The 17,515-nt window shown below is 49.0% G+C and overlaps 7 protein-coding genes across 7 annotated transcripts in view; 4 read left to right on the forward strand and 3 right to left on the reverse strand.

The window, feature by feature from the left end:
- VFPPC_07826 (NADH:flavin oxidoreductase/NADH oxidase) overlaps positions 1 to 156 on the reverse strand; it is a gene marked incomplete at both ends in the record, with an annotated part of 1,494 nt that extends 1,338 nt beyond the window's left edge. The window contains one exon of the mRNA XM_022428586.1: positions 13 to 156. Coding sequence (XP_022284380.1) covers positions 13 to 156 — 144 coding nt within the window. The remainder of the gene's footprint in view (positions 1 to 12) is intronic.
- An 883-nt stretch (positions 157 to 1,039) lies between these two features.
- On the forward strand, positions 1,040 to 1,711 carry VFPPC_14313 (DSBA oxidoreductase; the record flags this gene model as incomplete). The annotated part of the gene is made up of 1 exon (XM_018292082.1): positions 1,040 to 1,711. One exon carries the CDS (start codon positions 1,040 to 1,042, stop codon positions 1,709 to 1,711), a length of 672 nt encoding a protein of 223 aa, XP_018143337.1.
- Positions 1,712 to 1,765: 54 nt separating this feature from the next.
- On the reverse strand, positions 1,766 to 3,223 carry VFPPC_07827 (IQ calmodulin-binding motif protein; the record flags this gene model as incomplete). Its single annotated transcript, XM_018286629.1, has 1 exon — positions 1,766 to 3,223. The coding sequence occupies one exon, from the start codon at positions 3,221 to 3,223 to the stop codon at positions 1,766 to 1,768; it is 1,458 nt and encodes a 485-aa protein (XP_018143338.1).
- A 646-nt stretch (positions 3,224 to 3,869) lies between these two features.
- Positions 3,870 to 5,431, reverse strand: VFPPC_07828 (exoglucanase 2 precursor; the record flags this gene model as incomplete). The annotated part of the gene is made up of 4 exons (XM_018286630.1): positions 3,870 to 4,558; positions 4,609 to 4,856; positions 4,907 to 5,287; positions 5,340 to 5,431. The coding sequence occupies 4 exons, from the start codon at positions 5,429 to 5,431 to the stop codon at positions 3,870 to 3,872; spliced, it is 1,410 nt and encodes a 469-aa protein (XP_018143339.1).
- Positions 5,432 to 6,376: 945 nt separating this feature from the next.
- Positions 6,377 to 7,808, forward strand: VFPPC_07829 (AP-2 complex subunit mu-1; the record flags this gene model as incomplete). Its single annotated transcript, XM_018286631.1, has 3 exons — positions 6,377 to 6,713; positions 6,773 to 7,742; positions 7,802 to 7,808. The coding sequence occupies 3 exons, from the start codon at positions 6,377 to 6,379 to the stop codon at positions 7,806 to 7,808; spliced, it is 1,314 nt and encodes a 437-aa protein (XP_018143340.1).
- A 3,321-nt stretch (positions 7,809 to 11,129) lies between these two features.
- On the forward strand, positions 11,130 to 11,636 carry VFPPC_07830 (hypothetical protein; the record flags this gene model as incomplete). Its single annotated transcript, XM_018286632.1, has 1 exon — positions 11,130 to 11,636. The coding sequence occupies one exon, from the start codon at positions 11,130 to 11,132 to the stop codon at positions 11,634 to 11,636; it is 507 nt and encodes a 168-aa protein (XP_018143341.1).
- A 4,657-nt stretch (positions 11,637 to 16,293) lies between these two features.
- On the forward strand, positions 16,294 to 16,635 carry VFPPC_14314 (hypothetical protein; the record flags this gene model as incomplete). The annotated part of the gene is made up of 1 exon (XM_018292083.1): positions 16,294 to 16,635. One exon carries the CDS (start codon positions 16,294 to 16,296, stop codon positions 16,633 to 16,635), a length of 342 nt encoding a protein of 113 aa, XP_018143343.1.
- Positions 16,636 to 17,515: the final 880 nt, after the last annotated feature.

Here is a 17,515-nt window from a genome sequence, read left to right on the forward strand (position 1 = left end):
GTTTTCAAGAACTTTCGGGTCCCAAGTTGAGAGCCTTTCTGTCATTGCGCCCTTGAGAATTCGATTCGGCGCAATTCTCCCGCTGAAGTCGAATGCCAGAGGCTGGCGCAACGGCGCCGGGTCTACTTGCGGTGCAGTTACTCGTTTTGGTGCCATCTTTTTGCAATTGCCGCTGATGATGGATGGACTACAAATGCGTAATTCCTGGTAAGAGTGAAATTGAGCAACTTGGCCTTCTTGTTGCCGAAATCCGACTCAACCAACTCCAAACGAGTAGTCTGTCCGGGGAAGGTTGCAACCAGCCCATCCTACTTAAGTATATTAACATGCCGTTCGTCACCGTAGTTTCAGTGCCGAAGAACGGGGTTGCCGCGGCTGGCCGCTCGGTTCAGCTAATCTACTCCATGGAGTGGTCAAGTTCTGCATGCAACATGCGCGGAACCAGACTTCCTATACAGAAAACCATCCCACACATCCCAACCTATCGTCAAGTAAACAGTAATAAAACAATTTCAGAGATTTGGAACGTTCACTTTAGAATCTCAATTCTACCTGCACTCTCCTTGTGGCACTCTAGTCATGGATCCGAACATTGAAAACTCTATCTCAAAAACTTCCGACTCCAGTTGATTTGTAATAACAGCATTAGTTGCCAAGCTCGACAATCGGCATAAATCAAAGGCTATTTTTCCTGGCAACTGAAGCACGGAACCAGGACCGCACCCGGCCTTGTTCAAAACTCCGCTCCTTTGCCCACATCCGCCGAACCTGTTGGGTGGCATCTATGCAGGAGATTCATCACGCCACTCAATGGGGGCGACTGTTGGTGGTTCCAAGTTGTGGGGCGAAAGATGCATTAATAATGCAAGTTCCGAGCAAAGACTAGAAGGCGATACTTACTGAATATCCATAATACCGGCAATACTTTATTATTAGATAACTGGTGATGAATCGTATAGTTTAAATACATGCCGTTTCCATACTCCATCATCTCAACTTACACACCATCAACCTCAACTCCAAACAAACTCCACGAAAAATGACCATCTTCCGCATCGCCGTCACATCCGACACCGTCTGCCCATGGTGCTACGTCGGTCGTCGCCAGCTCCAAAAGGCGCAAAAGCTCTACCTTGAGAAACATCCCACAGCTAATGACTCCTTCGCCGTCACCTATTCGCCTTACCAGCTGAACCCTCATTCTCCATCCGGTCCCGGCCACAGCAAGGACAAGCACCAGTTCTACCTGGACAAGTTTGGCGCGGAACGCACGTCGATGATGCAGCAGCGCCTCTCTGCAGTCGGAGACCAGCTCAACATTAATTTCAAATTCGGTGGCAAAACGGGAAACACGCGAGATTCACACCGATTGGTTCATCTTGCAAAGAAGCATGGCAACGAGGTTGAACTAAAGACTGTGGATGGGCTTTTTGCCGCGTATTTTGAGAACGAGCAGGACATCACGGATTATGAGACGCTCAGGAATGTAGCCAAGAACGCGGGTATTCCTGACGAGGAGTTTGAGAAGGCGATTGTGGAGGGCGATGAAGGCGGCAAGGAGGTTGATCTTGCGGTGAGAAGGGCAGGGCTCGATGGTATCACTGGTGTGCCGGATTATGTTATCCAGGATAAGTATAGGATAAACGGTGGTCAGGATGCAAGTGTATTTGTGCAGGCGTTTGAGAAGATTAAGGAGCTGGAGAAGGAGTAGTGTTGGAGATTATTATCACTTTGGGCAGTTATGCTGCTGTGGTATTCAAAAATTTCAGGATCGGTAAAACACTTCCATCCTCCTTTCGAGGATCCCATCCCATAGTTTGTGCCAGTCAAGGCCGGGAACATAGAAGAGGAACCCCAGTTCCTGGCTCGTCCACCAACTTGCTCTATCCATATTCCCTGATCCCAGAACGAGGTACTCATTATCAACCTTTGTCATCTTGAAATGACTCACCACTGGCTCATCCTCTCGTCCCCTTCTGCGAGCCACTGGCTTGTAGTACAGAATCTCTAGTCTACCCAGCGATACCGGCGGGGCTTCAATATCAGAAGGCTGGCTATTAGCTCTGAGTTGGTTGTATCGCTTGACAAATTTCTTCAAGCATATTGACGTAGTAGTCCCCGCTGTGACTAGCTGTTCAATGAGCATCATGCCTTGATTAGTTCGGATCTGAACATCAACCCCGCGGCCAAGTGCCTCCAACAACGAGTTCAAAACAGGCCACGATGTGACATTCGGCGTCAAGATTGTAATTTGACGTCTAGCATTCGCGATGAGTGTAAGCAGTGCAGCATTTAACGGCGTCATGGGCGGATCTGAGTGAGAAAGAAAAGGAAAAAAGCTGAATCTTGGGTTTCTATGATGCGAGGAAGGTAAAAGTATGGTTGGTATATTGTCGTTCCCAGTCAATTTCAGGGACTTAATCGCAGAGGCGTCGTCCTCAGGTAGAAATCCCGTCTCGCTGTTCGCTGTGTCCACCGTCTGCGTATCGCCGTCTTGTGCCAAGGGGCTTCCTCTCGGTCCACGCCCATCGTCAATCGCAGTACTCGGATCCGGAGCAATGCCCCAGACTCTTTGATGGAATGCCATTAGGGTCTGAACGACATCGCCTTCCAACTCAACACAACCCTCAAACCACCTCTCCCAGCTGACGTTGCAGCTCGGTACAAACGCCCTACATCCATCAATAATGACATACTTGGGGTGCATGACACTAAAGGGAGTGAAGAATAGACTTTTGACAGTGAGCTGAATGCCCCCACTGGCAAGTGTCCTCTGATCCGGCAGACCAAGTTTACCCCATTGCGATGGCGGATAGAGCTGTCCATCTCTAGATGATGTATGAAATAATTTCTGAAATAGCCCCCATGATGAGAATCCGATGGTAACCTTTAGCGGAGACCGCGCTGTGCCGTGACCTCTGCGCGAGGCGGCCAAGTCAAGAAGCGCTTCCTTGATGGCGTCGAGGGATGGAGAGGCCGCCCAGTAACAGGTAACGAAATGCACTGAGGATTTCGCGTTGAGAATGGCTGGAATTATGCCGCGCGTGAATATTGAGTAGCCGGTACCAACGTAGAGCGTCTGCGGTGAGCTAGTTGTGATTAAACATTCAGGATCGCGAACATGGTGGTTGGGAAGATCGCCAAGCTGTTCCCTTTGTCGCGATAAGAGTAATTCCTTCCATGGCCGGACAAACGATGGCGGAAATTCGGGGGGTGTGGACATGTCGTACCGGTTTGGCTACATTTGAGTGCTCAATTTGTTCCGTGATATTTGCAGCACCGAAGTTGTGATGAAGTAGTTTCAATGGTGAAGGGGAGGTGATGAGGAGGTTTCACGTTCAATGTTCGATGTCCTTGTTCCTGGTCTGGCGCCAACAGAACTGGCCCCCATTTGGTCACTCAGCCACGCTGTGACTGGTGCCTCACTTACACAAATGGCAGTGCACAATCCTCGACTTTATACGCAAGCTTAAATTGACGCAGCTTTTTCTCTTGTATGGATTGTTTGCTTGGCAAATACTTATATTTTGCACATAGGTTAAGGAATATCTAGTGTTTCTTCTTTTGCTACCACGCCACGGCTGTAGAGTAGTACCATGTATCGTCCATCGCATACAAAGTGACCCGTGCCAAGTGCGCATGTCCTGGGCAGCCGACATTGAGACACAATTATTACATCAGTTTCACATTTCAGCACACCGTAGTAATTGCAATCAGTTCCTGACTTTGAAGAGTCGAAGTTTTTAGTTATTCGGGCTATGTACTTTGTGAAAATCACCACAAAAAATATACGTCTCGAATAGAAAGTCGAAGGGAGAGCTTGAGAGAGCTTCGAAAGAGCCAAACCAAGCCAAACCACACCATTCTATTCACAGGAATGATGGGTTCGCATTCGTCAAAAGTTGAACAAAGTAGGCTTGGAACCAAGTACCAGCTTCTGGAGCAGGCTGCAAAGCATCCGACATACCACAGTGATAATCATATCGTGCGGCACTGGTATCGCTGGTACCGTCAGACTCGCCGCCTGGCTTCACCCACACAAACGCATCGAGAAGCTCATCACCAGTGTTCGCAGAAGGGCGAATTCCAAACCCGGTGCCCTTGGCATTGCACCAGTCACCCCATTGGCTTTGACCTGTAGGCTGTTTTCCAGAACGACCCTGGTCGGTGATGAAGTGAGCGCCAGACCAGCCATGACTTGTGAGGAGTGGTCCCAAAGCATGAATAAACAACTTTTCATCATACACTGCGTTGCCTTGGGTGTAAGAAGGGGCAGATGATATGTCCCATGCATTGTAGTTGGCCACATTGGTCGCAAGTCCGCGAAGGGAGCTAGGTGAACCGGCATCCTTGTACACCTGAGCATATAGTTGGGCAGCCGGGTCTTGGTTTGCTGGCCAGCCTAACCAACCCGCGTGGCCGGCATCCAAATACATGGCAACATTTGGCAGATTGAGCTGTGTTATGGCGTAGTTCACACATTCCAGGTATGCGGATTTGGCGTTGGAGCACTTGGCAACATTTAGATTGGTCACCAGATTGGCAAGAGAGTCCGGCTCTAGATGTTGTCAGTACGCCAGCTGCACAGAACCAAAGTTATGTTCTTACCAATAACCAACAGGATTCGAATGTCAGAGTAAGTCGTGACAATTTTGCGAATGGTGTCGATGTAGTTCTTATACTTGGCCACACCACCATCGGCGATGGAATACTCGCCGTTGGAAGCCGCAGCGGCACAGTCGCGGTCGGGTAGGTCATAGACAACAAATTGACCAGCATAGTTACCTCCTTTTTTATTTGCAGCACGAATGTCTGCCAGCGTTTGTTCCATGAGGGGGGTCTTGGATAGGGTATCCCTGTGCTATCGTCAATTTGTGGCCCGTTTTAACATTTCCAGGCTACTTACATCCACATGAACGACGGGACCTTAGCTGCTGCCGCTGCGGCAGTAGCCATGGCTCCGGTCAAGCTAGGAATGGCCAGACTGCTAACCTCGGATGCATAAAAGGCATTGGCCCAAAGATCAACTCCAGAATACGGGTTGCCTTTCCATGTTGCAGTGCCAGAGCCAACAGGGGGGGCAGATGTCGTTCCAGTACCAGCGGATGAGGTGGTGGTGCTTGCTTTAGTTGAAGTTGCTTGAGAGCTAGTCGAGGTTGGTGGTCTCGACGATGAAGAACTCTGAGCACCAGGAAGACACTGCGAATAATAGGAGTTCTGAGCTACGCATGTGCTGCCAGACGGACAACAAGTTGGGCCTGACCAGTCCTGGCCACCACACTGTCCCCTATGGCCAATATCAGTGAGAATTCTATCCGTTTTTGGCCATTTGGTCATACCAAGTAGTAGCACAATTCTGTCTTGTCTCAGCCGGGGCGCAGGCGACCAGTGAAGCAAAGGCTGCCAGTGTTATAAATGTTCGTCCAGCCATGGTAATGGTGCTAGCAACTTGAAAGATTCTGTGTCATTGCTGACACTGATCTTTGAAATGAAGAACAAGACCCAAGTCTTATACTTCTACCAATGCAATATTGGGCTTTTTGGCAACTATCGTGACGTAGCATTTCGGCAAGGCGGGACGACGTATGCTAACCAATTCAGCCGGACTCGACACTTGCACGATGAAATTATACCCAGTGTCTTGTAAAGTCGAACCAGCACAATCAGGTATAATTCACCAAGTCGGATGAGCAGTCCTCCCCGGCCTCACGGATGTTGAACATGAATTCATATTTTGTATCTCCGGATCTCACTCCGCAATGCCGAAAGACACCACCTCATTATAGAGCCAGAAACGGCCCGAGAGACTATCGCGGTTGAGACTCGAGAGAATTAGGAAGGTGGCAAGCCAGGACCATGAAATAGTGTATGGCTGAACATTTGGCTATATCCCCTCTCCTTCAATGCCGCAAAGATGTGATCTATATGTTTCCTCTAGTGCCGGATAAAACCTGGGGTCGGAAAGGCGGCACAGTGAACCGAAATTGCTGGCTACATGATGAAGCTTGCAGGTCTACATCGCAACGGTTCTTCATTTTTGAAGATCGTTCCTGAGCGGAACCAGCCCCCACCAATTCTGTCGTGACATTTTCCTTACCCGACACAATTCGAATCGATGAGGCTGGTTGGAAGGAACTTGGGATGATGTGGAGGGATTGCTTTGATGTTTGGAGAGGTCCAGTCACCAATGCCGCCTCACCGCCTCAGAGCTTCAAGCGGCAGAATTTGTCCCCTCCATTTGCGCCGCCTCCTTTCCTGTGAGCTCCACGACGACCGCATTCGAGCTTCACTGCCCACAACACACCACGCCGCCCTTGCCGACCGGGTGATTTGGAGAGGCAGCTGCTAAACTCTCTCCATCCCGAATTTGCCCAGCATGATTTCCGGCGTCCTCATCTTTAATCAGAAAGGCGAGAACCTCATCTTCCGCGCTTTTCGCAATGACTGCCGGCCCCGCCTAGCCGACGTCTTCCGCATCCAAGTCATTTCCAATGCTCAAGTTCGATCGCCCATCTTGACCCTGGGGAGCACCACCTTTAGTCATGTCAAGCACGAAAATATCTATCTGGTGGCCATCACCAAGAGCAACGCCAATGCTGCATTGGTATTCGAATTTTTGTACCGACTGATCCAGCTGGGAAAGGGATATTTCGGCAAGTTTGACGAAGAAGCTGTCAAGAACAACTTTGTGCTGGTCTACGAGTTACTCGACGGTATGCGATCACCATCGTGCTTACATCTGACCTATGAGGATACTGACGGGCAGCACCAGAAATTATTGACTTCGGCTACCCACAAAATACCGAGACAGACACGCTCAAAATGTATATTACCACAGAAGGCGTCAAATCCGAGGCGCGACCAGAAGATACCTCCAAGATTACCATGCAAGCAACTGGTGCCCTGTCATGGAGAAAGGCAGATGTCAAATACAGAAAGAACGAAGCATTTGTCGACGTCATCGAAGATGTCAACCTCCTCATGTCTGCTACCGGCGCAGTTCTGAGAGCTGATGTGAACGGTCAGATTGTCATGCGGGCCTATCTGTCCGGCACACCAGAGTGCAAGTTTGGCCTCAACGATAGGCTATTACTTGATAACGACGGTTTGCTTACGCTGCCCAGCGGAAACCGGATGGGCACAAAGGCGACAAAAGCCGCAGCTGGCAGTGTCTCGCTCGAAGATTGCCAGTTCCATCAGTGCGTCAAGTTGGGAAAGTTTGATACCGATAGAATTATCAGTTTTGTACCTCCAGATGGCGAGTTCGAGTTGATGCGCTATCGCGCCACAGAGAACGTAAACCTCCCATTCAAGGTTCATGCCATTGTCAACGAGGTTGGGCGAACCAAGGTCGAGTACAGCATAGGCGTCAAGGCGAACTTTGGCTCTAAACTGTTTGCCACCAATGTCGTTGTACGGATACCGACGCCTTTGAATACGGCCAAGATTGTTGAGAGGGTAACACAAGGCAAGGCGAAGTATGAGCCTAGTGAAAACTGCATTGTCTGGAAGATTGGTCGATTTACAGGCCAGAGTGAGTATGTGCTTAGTGCTGAAGCTCTCTTGACGAGTATGACGAATCAGCGAGCTTGGAGTCGGCCACCACTCAGCATGAACTTTAGCCTCCTCATGTTCACGAGCTCGGGGCTATTGGTGCGTTATCTCAAGGTCTTTGAGAAGAGCAACTATTCCAGTGTGAAATGGGTGCGATATATGACCAGGGCAGGCTCATACGAAATTCGGTGAGTCACACATTCCCAACTTGCCTGTTACTTTTGCAGTCGTCATTAACATTAATCAGATTTTGAACATTCGGTGTATTTCGAGACAAGTCATGGGCAGGCGTTACGGATACCCCGGGCAAGGAGCGGCAATATTGCAATTCGTATTTCAATTTCGGGATCTCGGGACCAAATTTTCAATGTATTGTGGAATACAATGGTTGCAGCAATCAACACCTGAAGGAAGCATGAGGCAAGCCAAGGCGCCTAAGCCGAGTAACTCGGGTAGCTGTTTAAGGCTCATTGCAGCACCCTCATATTTGGATGGCATATGTGCAACCATGGGCTGGTTTTGGACCAACAGTCTAGGCTTGCTATTGCGTGGTGTCCCGCCTTGGCTACAGCATTGCGATTCTTCTGCGCGCCTGACAGGAACGAGCCTTTGAGACTGTGCGACAAGGCTCTCGTGGTTTGCAGGCATCTCCATCCAAGTCCTACAGACCACAGAAAAGAATTTGCCTGTGTCGCCAGATGACGTGCCAATCCATACGGAATTTCTATGTTCGGATGGCGCCGAACCGACACAGGTGATGAAATCTTTTCCATGAGAGCTTACTAGGTAGTCAAAAGTCAACAAGCTGCAACATAATTGAGCCAATCTGCAAGGCAATTCCGCCTACAAGCATCCCCTTTCATCAGCTGTGTAATTGTCCCTGCGTGATTGAGATTACACTGATTCTCTATTTAGCAATCCGAGTACAATGTGCAATCTACAGATCCGCGGCTATTCCACCAAGCTTATGCCTCAACGTTACCGTGTAACAGTCGCCGCATGGAGGCAGCACATGCGACGGCAAAACGTGGCTGTCAACATGTCAAAAATACCTCAAGGTAGCCCTATTTAGGAGAATTCCATGCCTCATTCAACGGTTTGTTTTCCTGTGAAAGTCCGAATACAGTCAGATATGTCACCCGGTGAGACATGCAGAACGTCAATCTCTTTACTCCGTGACATATTCGTATCCTCAATCGACCAATGAGCTTGCGCAGAATTATTCTAGAACCAGTTATTTTTGTCCTTGAATCTCCATCTTAGAGTTACTCACGGCGATATACTACACTGGCAACGGAGTGTCCGAATGGTCAATATTACAAGGGAAGCCACCAAATTACCGTGCGCTCAATACTAGGTCTTCTTGCACGAGTGAAATTCTCGCATCGTGATCATCGATTTGATGGTTTCCTCGAGGATACGTTAGGAAATCGCCGTGGCTTCCACAACGCTACGAGGTGTCATCCCGTCTTCGCCGTGTGGCTCTTGTGTTACCTTATGCTTGAACAATGAAAGGACCTGATTGGTAATGTTTCACTTTTTCCCGTGGTCAGTCAGCTGGAGATTCCACGTGCGTGTCATGGTAAAAAGTTTGCTGTTTGTGGGCTATTCTCCTTTGCAACGGTCGATTCACGATGTTTGGTGCGGCGCTGGTGAGGTCCGCGGCTGGGCACAACGGTTCGTTCCCGGCGACTGCTGATGGAGCTGGACCGTTGGGTAAGAGTATGTGGCGGTAGTTACGGCTTAGATGGCATTGTCATCGTGAATGGTATAAATACCAAGCCTCGTCGTGAGATTGGCTTTGGACCAAGTCGCCAGCATTGCCAGAGGATCTTTGAGCTATACCATCTTGTCAATTAAAGCACGATTATTACATCTAGAACCGGTTATTTTCCGAATACAACTCACTCCGCCTTTCAACTAAGACGCTTGAGCATATCGGTAGCCACTTACACGGTTTCCGAGCCACACAATTGCAAGCCAGCAGGTCATCTCTGCGTCCTCGCTGGTTATAAACGCCATTGCCAGAGCTGCGGTGTATTATACCAATCATTCATCATCTGCAAAGTAGGTTTATGAAATCAACGCAACCCAGACCCTCGAAATATTTATGTTGTCCCAGCCTACAACCACCAGTACAACCCCTGACTCACAACTCTACAGCAACCACAGCTCCAATACCATTAAGATCACACCGAACTAACAAACTCCTCGTCAGACGCACACTTCTAGTTTTACAACTCTGCGACTAACCCGTTCTACCCCCGAATCACGTCAGGCACATCTCGCCGAGACCTCCCACAAGAACCTCAGCATCGGTTACACAACCATCAACGCCTCAGCTCGAAATATTGCTTTTCGACAACGCCATCTTCCGTTCCCCCCCTTCCGAAGCAGAAACCACCCAAAACAAGCAGACACACAAGGTCCTTCACAATGTGCATCTGCACCATCCTCCACTACCACCACGCACCACCTTGCACCCGCCCCATCATCTTCACCACCCACTACCTATACTGTCCCGACGCCATTCTCAACCAAACCACCAATGACATTCTCTCCCCCTGCAGCAACACAAACTACAAGCCCGCCCATGGGATCAACTATCAGGACCCTTGTTCCACGGGTGGCTGCCTTGTCTCTCCGCTCTGCAGTACGGGGACGTGTCGGCTCGAGGATCTGAATGGTCTGTGGGTGTGTTGTAGGTGTGGGAGAGGGGGGAATCAGTTCCGGACGTGCACGAATAGGAAGTGGACTTGTCCGGATACGTTTTGCTATCATAACATTTGCGAGGGGTGCGGGCCGGATTTGAGAAAGGTTTGAGAATTTGGCATGCTGGGAGGAATGGCGGTGGGTTGTGTTGGTTTCTGATTTCGGGTGTTTTGTAAGTCGGTGTTGCTTGTACTACAGCATAAGTTGTTAATCAGCACATAGTAATAGTTGTTATGAAGTAGAGATTGCGTGTCTAAACATATCCTGAATCAAGGTCACGTTTCACCAATTCACGTCTGCAAGCACAAAAGGGATGTATTAATCATCATCACTTGGTAGTGTTTGATGCCAGATTACCATTCGGTTGGGATATCGCAACTGTCAACCCACTGCCAGGCGCCTCGTCGGCTACAGTAGCCCAAGTTCCGGGCCATGGCCATCCGCCTTTTTGTTTGTCATGATCCTAATCATCTTTAGCTTAACTCCGATACACAAGTTATCGGAAATAACTCAACATACACCATATTCTCTCTCCTTTATACATGTTGGGTTACGAACTGCCACGTTTTGTTACCAATGATATACACTGACAGCCGATATTCAACATAATGAGTAGCATTTGAGTTCTCGGCCGAATATGAATAACCGTGGCAGTCATCTGTGTCTTTTTCCCACTCAATGATCATAATCTTGGTTTATACTGAATACTTTCTGTGGTTGTTGGCATCATAAGACACAAGCCACCAACCAGTGATGTGGTGACAAAATGTGAATCCCCCCGCCTGATATGATTGCAAAGATCTGGTGTCTAGTGTAACTCTTTAACTTGAGAACATCTTGAATCACTTTATCTCTGATTGAATATGCTACGCATCGTCTTGGAAATACTTAAAATGGTCGTTCTCCCAACACCCAAGTTTCCTCTATTACATACACCTACCAACGTATCTCGCAGTTCAAAAAGTGGCGATTCTTTATTTTCAACCCCAACGCTCTTTTCCTCTACTCTAAGTCTGTACCTCGCCTTCGCAAACATGTGTACGGAAACCAACTATATCCTCAGATGCGAGCATGTCGCTACGGGAGTTGACATGTGTCCAGAAAATACCCGGGGAGTGGCAAGTCTATGCAAGAACTACAAGCTAGAAGAATTGAGGTATCCATTTACTCTGGGTAAAAATCCACCTGCCTGCCCGAAAAGCCCGGCTTGTCCGTTCGAAGTTCGAGGCGGCTATTGGAACTGTTGCTGGTGTGGGAAGATATGGAACACAACAGGCCGCTGCGGATGTCGAATGGTGGCCCACGACCACGAGTATTTTTGCGAACACATATGCTGTGACAATTGTGGGAAGGGTAGCCATCTCCTTTGAGTGGCAACATATACGGTAGAAGCAATGGGAAGCGAGTGTTGTAATTGGGGAGGTTGGAATGGTGTTTAGATGGGTGCTGGATGTGGAAGTGGGTGTTCCGGATACTTGGATGGGTAGTGCTGGTTGGAAATTTGACTCTCTAGATCGGTTTGTTAGAGACGCATCTTAGATCATAATAGTCTGCTTGCTGATTTGGAAATAGTGTTTATGGAAGTTTGAAATAGAGTCATGACCGTAAGATCAAGTCTTTCCCATCTCACCGAATTCTTTCGGTGCTTAATATATCAACCGCCATCAGAATGATGATGTTCTCTTTACACCGATGCCAGTCCCGGATCTTGGTGCTCGTGTACCGAGGATTTGGTACTCAGGCCCGTGGCGCTCCCTAAAGCGAGTCAGAGCCGTCTTGTCATACTTGAGTGAGGTCCGATATGAGACTCCATAGGTAGTTAGTAATTCAAATCATAAATTGCCTACATTAACATTTTATGCGTAGATTTCTCCCTTGTGTCACTACGATTAAGGAATATTAAGTGATACCAAGCTGCAACTACTTCAGGTAAGGGGGTTGTTTGACCGTAAGATTTGTGAGGGTTTGACACCCAGGACAACCTGATTGCTACAACCAACTATGGACAGGAGAAACAATGCCATATTCAGTGCAACATGCATGAGAGATGCATTAGCCGCGAATGATTTTGTTCAATATGCAAGGCAGACGTGGAAGGAACACTGCAGGGCATGGTGGTGATTTTGTTTGTTGGTGAAACACCAGCCTCGAGCTGTCAATGCATGAGACCGACGAGGGTTGGATTATGCGTGCTGTCTCCTTGGGACTCGACGACTCGACGCAAGGAATGCTCTGAGTCTAAAATTGACATGCAGAGAGCCGGATTTGGCATGGCTGCAGAGATTTTATCATCTACGAGGCTTGGTTCTCTTTGCTTTTTCTTGTTTGTCCTAATACCGGTAAACATGCCGTCAGCTACCAAGCCAGGGTCCAGCAAATGCCGTGATCAGAAACGAGCGCACAGATTGACGCGAGTCGCTCGACCCATTCGACTGCATGACGAGCAGCCAAGGCTGACGGTCGAGCCAACCATGTTCATGCGGCAAGATCTTGGATACAAAGCGGTGATGGCAAAGACGGGGGGATTCCGGTGTATTTGACAGCCCGGTTCCTCCAAAGGCGACAAGTCGGATTTGATGGCTGACAATTACCTAGGTAATTAGGTGCTTAAGTAGGTTAGGTGCTCGATTTGGACGACTCGAAACGCCAAGGCTTGAAGCTGCTGCCGGCAGTCCAGTTGCAATTTTTTGTCTTTGTGAGAGATGAGATGAGCGAAGTGTGGTCGGCAGGTAGGAATGGCTATTGCTAGCTACCGCAATGCTCGGAATGATCATTATGTTGTCTCTCCGGATTCATGGCACTCAGAGTCTCGACGTTGGAGCCAGGAGAGGACCAAGGCGACCACCACATGACATTGCAGGCAGGACAGTGCAGGCAGGATACAAGAACTTCGCACATGTCTCTAGATTTTGAATTGGCGAGTGACTGATGCAGATCAGAAACAGCCAGCAGATTGCCACCGGGGAAGTGTACTGTATTGATGCGACTTGTTGATGGCTCCCTTTAGGATTGTGGCACCTCACTGGTGATATCTTGGTGTTGAAGACACTTGATCAACTGCGAGGGCGATTTTGGTCTCGGTCTCTTTGAAGCAGTCATATGCGAATTGATGAGTCGAGTCGAGTCACATCAGCATCTGAATCCACACTGTTGCACAGATCTGTCTGTGTCTATCACTATTACCGCGGGCGCCGCCAATTCAATGTTCGCAAATGTCATGTGGAATGCCTCACTCACATGAGTTCACATGACGGACTGTCCTGCATTCAAGGTCCATCAAAGGTAACATTGAAGTCGGTAGTCCAATCCTCGGTGCGTAGTCATATTTGAGCTGTCTGTAGAAATTAAGTGTTTGCACGGAGGACTCGGTATGGAAGATAATAAATGGCCAAGACATAGGCTCCTCATGTGGAAGCGGAGGAGCTAATCCACGTGTCGAATGGAGATGGAGATGGGGGCTGGATGATGGCTGGATGATGGATGGATGGATGGACGGATGGATGGATGGATGGACCAAAGTCTGCATTCCTGCTGTACATGTATGCAGCTCGGGCGGGCGGGAGGACCCTCGATGCGACCAAGCAGATTGACGTGAGGACGTGAGGACTCGCCAGACTCTGGTGAGTCTGTGCATGCTTGCGACTGACTGCACAGAAAGGTATGGAGTACGGAGTACGGAGTACATGGACAGTAATAAGTTGCCTGGTGCGACTGTTAGACATTCCGATAGCAAAGTTGAGCAGAGCTCAGCTGCACAAACCTCCCCATTTGACGTCCCAAGTCTGTAACCAACAGCATGTGCCTGAATTTGCAAAAGCTAAAAACAGTTGAGTCGTCTTCTGCAGTTGGTCTTGTCTGGTCTGGTTGGTCCAACGGCGCCCAGTAAACTCAATCATGTCCATGTCTGGTCTAAAACGGACACGGGGCTTCATCAAATGTTCATGTCGGGGAAACCGTTGGCTCCAGAATGGCCAACGGGTCTGGTTGGACCCAAATTGACTTCAATGCTGACTCCTGGAAATGAACCGAACCGACCAGGCTCGACTTTGGCACGTTGGTACCTCACAACGTGGTCAAATCATCAAATGTGCCTTTTTGTCGACCAGCTGTCCCACTCATCCTCGGCATGAAGCCTATCATCAGTACTCACGGCCCTCCATAATCAGCTGCGGAGCGACAAGGACCCCCATGATACCCCGTTGGTCACCAATCTTTCCTCACTCAGTCGCCCAAGTGTACAAAGTCGATTCTGGTTGACTCGGCTTTTGCTCTGATTGCTGGCTGCATGTGCCTCCACCAGTCTGCAAGCGCCCCTTGTTCACGGACTCCCCCAAACTCTTGGCAGTGTTGCCTGCATGGGGATGTTCGTTCGTCTTTTCGATGTTGGGCCATGGATTCCTGTCTGGTGTGCCATATTAACCAGTGTTAGGCATCGGCAAGCAAGAGCTGACCTGAAGTGACCTCCTTTTTCCTTTTCCGTCTGGTTTGTTTCAACAGATCCATTCTCCCTACTCTGCTCTACACAATACTCTGTACTTATTATTGATACTCGACATTGCTTTCCCCTTGAGCCAGCCGAAAATATAAGTTGAGCCCACCAGACACGCACACACCTGGGCAATAGTGAGCACTGGAGGGAAGGATCCATCCATCCTCCTCAGCCTAGCACCTGCCGACATCAACCCTGGTTTTGTCCTACTGGTCAATGTTGGTCTGTCTGGTAATACGGAGGACCCAAGCTCCTATTCTACGGAGTACTTGACTTTCTATCCTTGACCACGCCAGACCAGACCAGACTTGTCATTGTTCACAATCACCTTTCACCCTCGCATTTGCCTTTGCACTCTCGTCTCATATCGCCCTTTTTTCTTCATCGCGCATCGAGCGCTTGCCGTCGGCACCACCTAAGCTGGCAACTCCTGTTCTGGTACTCCGTACCCCATACACTTGGCCGCCCCTAATCCCACCTCTCTCTGGTAAAGTGATCGGCCCAAGCAAGACCAGACTTGACTTGACTTGACCCGCCCGACGCCTTTCCCCTTGGCTCCTCCCGTCTCATCCAGTCCGGAATTCATTACCAGACACCAGCCAAACCACAGCCAGCCTATTCTCTCGCTGGGTTCTTTTGTCTCGCTTTCGCCCGAAAAGCTGTCATTCGCATTCCCAAGTGGCATTGAAACCCCAAAATCGAATCTGTCAAATCTGCATCTGCCAGCCGCTGCATCCTCCACCCAGTGTCACAACCAGTCAGTCATTCAGCAGCATATCGCTCGATCCCAAAGCAGCCTCACCTCTCCACCTGACTCTCAGTCCTGGAAATTGCGGCGACCCATATCGAACTACGCACGAAACGTCGACGATACCACCCACCCAAGCAATTCGAGACAGTTCGACTCGAGCCTAGAAGCGAGGTCCGCGCGGTGTAAACCCCAGTCTCATCTTTTGTTGCACTGTGTCCACCGGCCAAATTCACCAGACCCTTTCTTGCGCCCATCTTCAATTTGGTTGACAGACAGAATGCCCGCCTCGCTCGACTCGTCACGCCCCATCATGGCCCCATCGGTATGTTTGTTCTGGTTTTGATGTTTTCTTTTCTTTGCTCTTCCTGTCTAGACATTACAATGTCTTGATTTGAGTGTCTGTTTTCACTTCATCTGTCGCTGTTCTGCGTGTCTTACTCTCCCTTTCGCGTCGCCTCCGTTTCTTTTTTATTTTCCCTGAGTTGCGCCATAAACACAACTCCAAACCAGCCAGCGGGGGAAGGAATCCACGTTGCATTCTGGTTCGTGCGTGCCTTGCATTCCCGCCTCAAAAGCCCGTGCGAGCCCCGACTTTGCGAATCTTCATAAGTACTTGGTCGTCGTCATACCTGCTTATACGTCAAGTGACGCCTGTAATACATATTTTTTTTTTTTTTTTTTTTTTGGTGTTTGTCACATCACCTAGCACAATTTTGAACACTTGCGACCTACCAGTTTCGACCATCAAGACATCTAAGCGAGTTGAACTCGGTCAAACTAACTATTCATGTCTCGACAACAGGCCAGGACCTCTGTGCGATTCAGCACCTACAGCATGGCGCCATCCTTCGCACCTACAGTTCAAACATCCGACTCAGCCCAGGCTGAGATCCGCGATATTGCCTTCAACCTCGACCGCATGGAAAATAAAGCTCTAACTTCTCAACGGGTCATGCTCAGTGACGAGAAGACCGACAATATGAGCAAGCTGGCTTTGGGCGCCAAACTCGACCGTGCTTTGGGGCGACGTATGAGCGGGCAAGACGCCGTCATGCGCCCTCGTCGCAAAAACGTTTCCGTCAGCGTTACTATGAGTGAGAAGAAGGCACTGAGCGAGAAGATCCAGTAAACCAGCAAGTTTCTTTGCATCGAGTGACGATAATAGAACGATCTTATTTCATTCGCTTTCCAAAGGCAGTTGGCACGCGGACAATGGTGTTCGTTGTCCTTCAGAGCATATGTTGCTTCGATTTGGAGAGTCAACGATTGCCAATGAAGCTTCATGTTTCCTTCAGCACCGAAAGAGACACAGCATATTGATATACATGAGCACTACGAGATGACCTACCAGCGTTTCAGCATACCCCAGTCGTCCGATTTGAACATCGACCAGCCTCGAGAAACCAAGTTGTTTTGTCAAAGTGGAAGTAGGCAAGATGTTGGCCGCACATCGGACCGGCACTACCAACTCTTTTGTCGAAGAATGGAGGGCAAGGAAACGAATTATGGGCGACTATTATTGCTACTTTCATCTTGTTCATACACGGCACCCTTTTCCATTTTCATTTTTCTTCCCTTTTTTATTTTATGGTCCTCAAAACACTGTGGTCTATCAACCAAGTGGCATGTGTATCATGACGATTAGAGCGACGGCTTGGATGGATGTAGCATGCTTTTCAGCTTTCGTTTGCCGACTTTCTCCCTAACTTGTTTCTTTGTTTTGAGCATTTCGCTATACAGGGCTTTATGGATATCCAACAGAGGGGGTGGAATATGAGTGTAAAGAGATACAGAATAAATTTCGGCCATGATGAATACCAATCTACAATTCCATTGCGTGCTGTGTTGGCGGTGGCTACATGCGACGATCTCCTTGATACAGCCGTCGTGGTCGTTGCCATGGGTGTGCGAATATGCAACAGAGCCATACCAGCTGGCACGTGTGCTAGTCTGGCATTCACAAGTACCTTCCTAACCATGTTTAGTCCACTTACACCAGATTGCAACAT

Source organism: Pochonia chlamydosporia, chromosome 4 (assembly GCF_001653235.2).
Source record: "Pochonia chlamydosporia 170 chromosome 4, whole genome shotgun sequence".
In the NCBI taxonomy this organism is placed as follows: domain Eukaryota; kingdom Fungi; phylum Ascomycota; class Sordariomycetes; order Hypocreales; family Clavicipitaceae; genus Pochonia; species Pochonia chlamydosporia.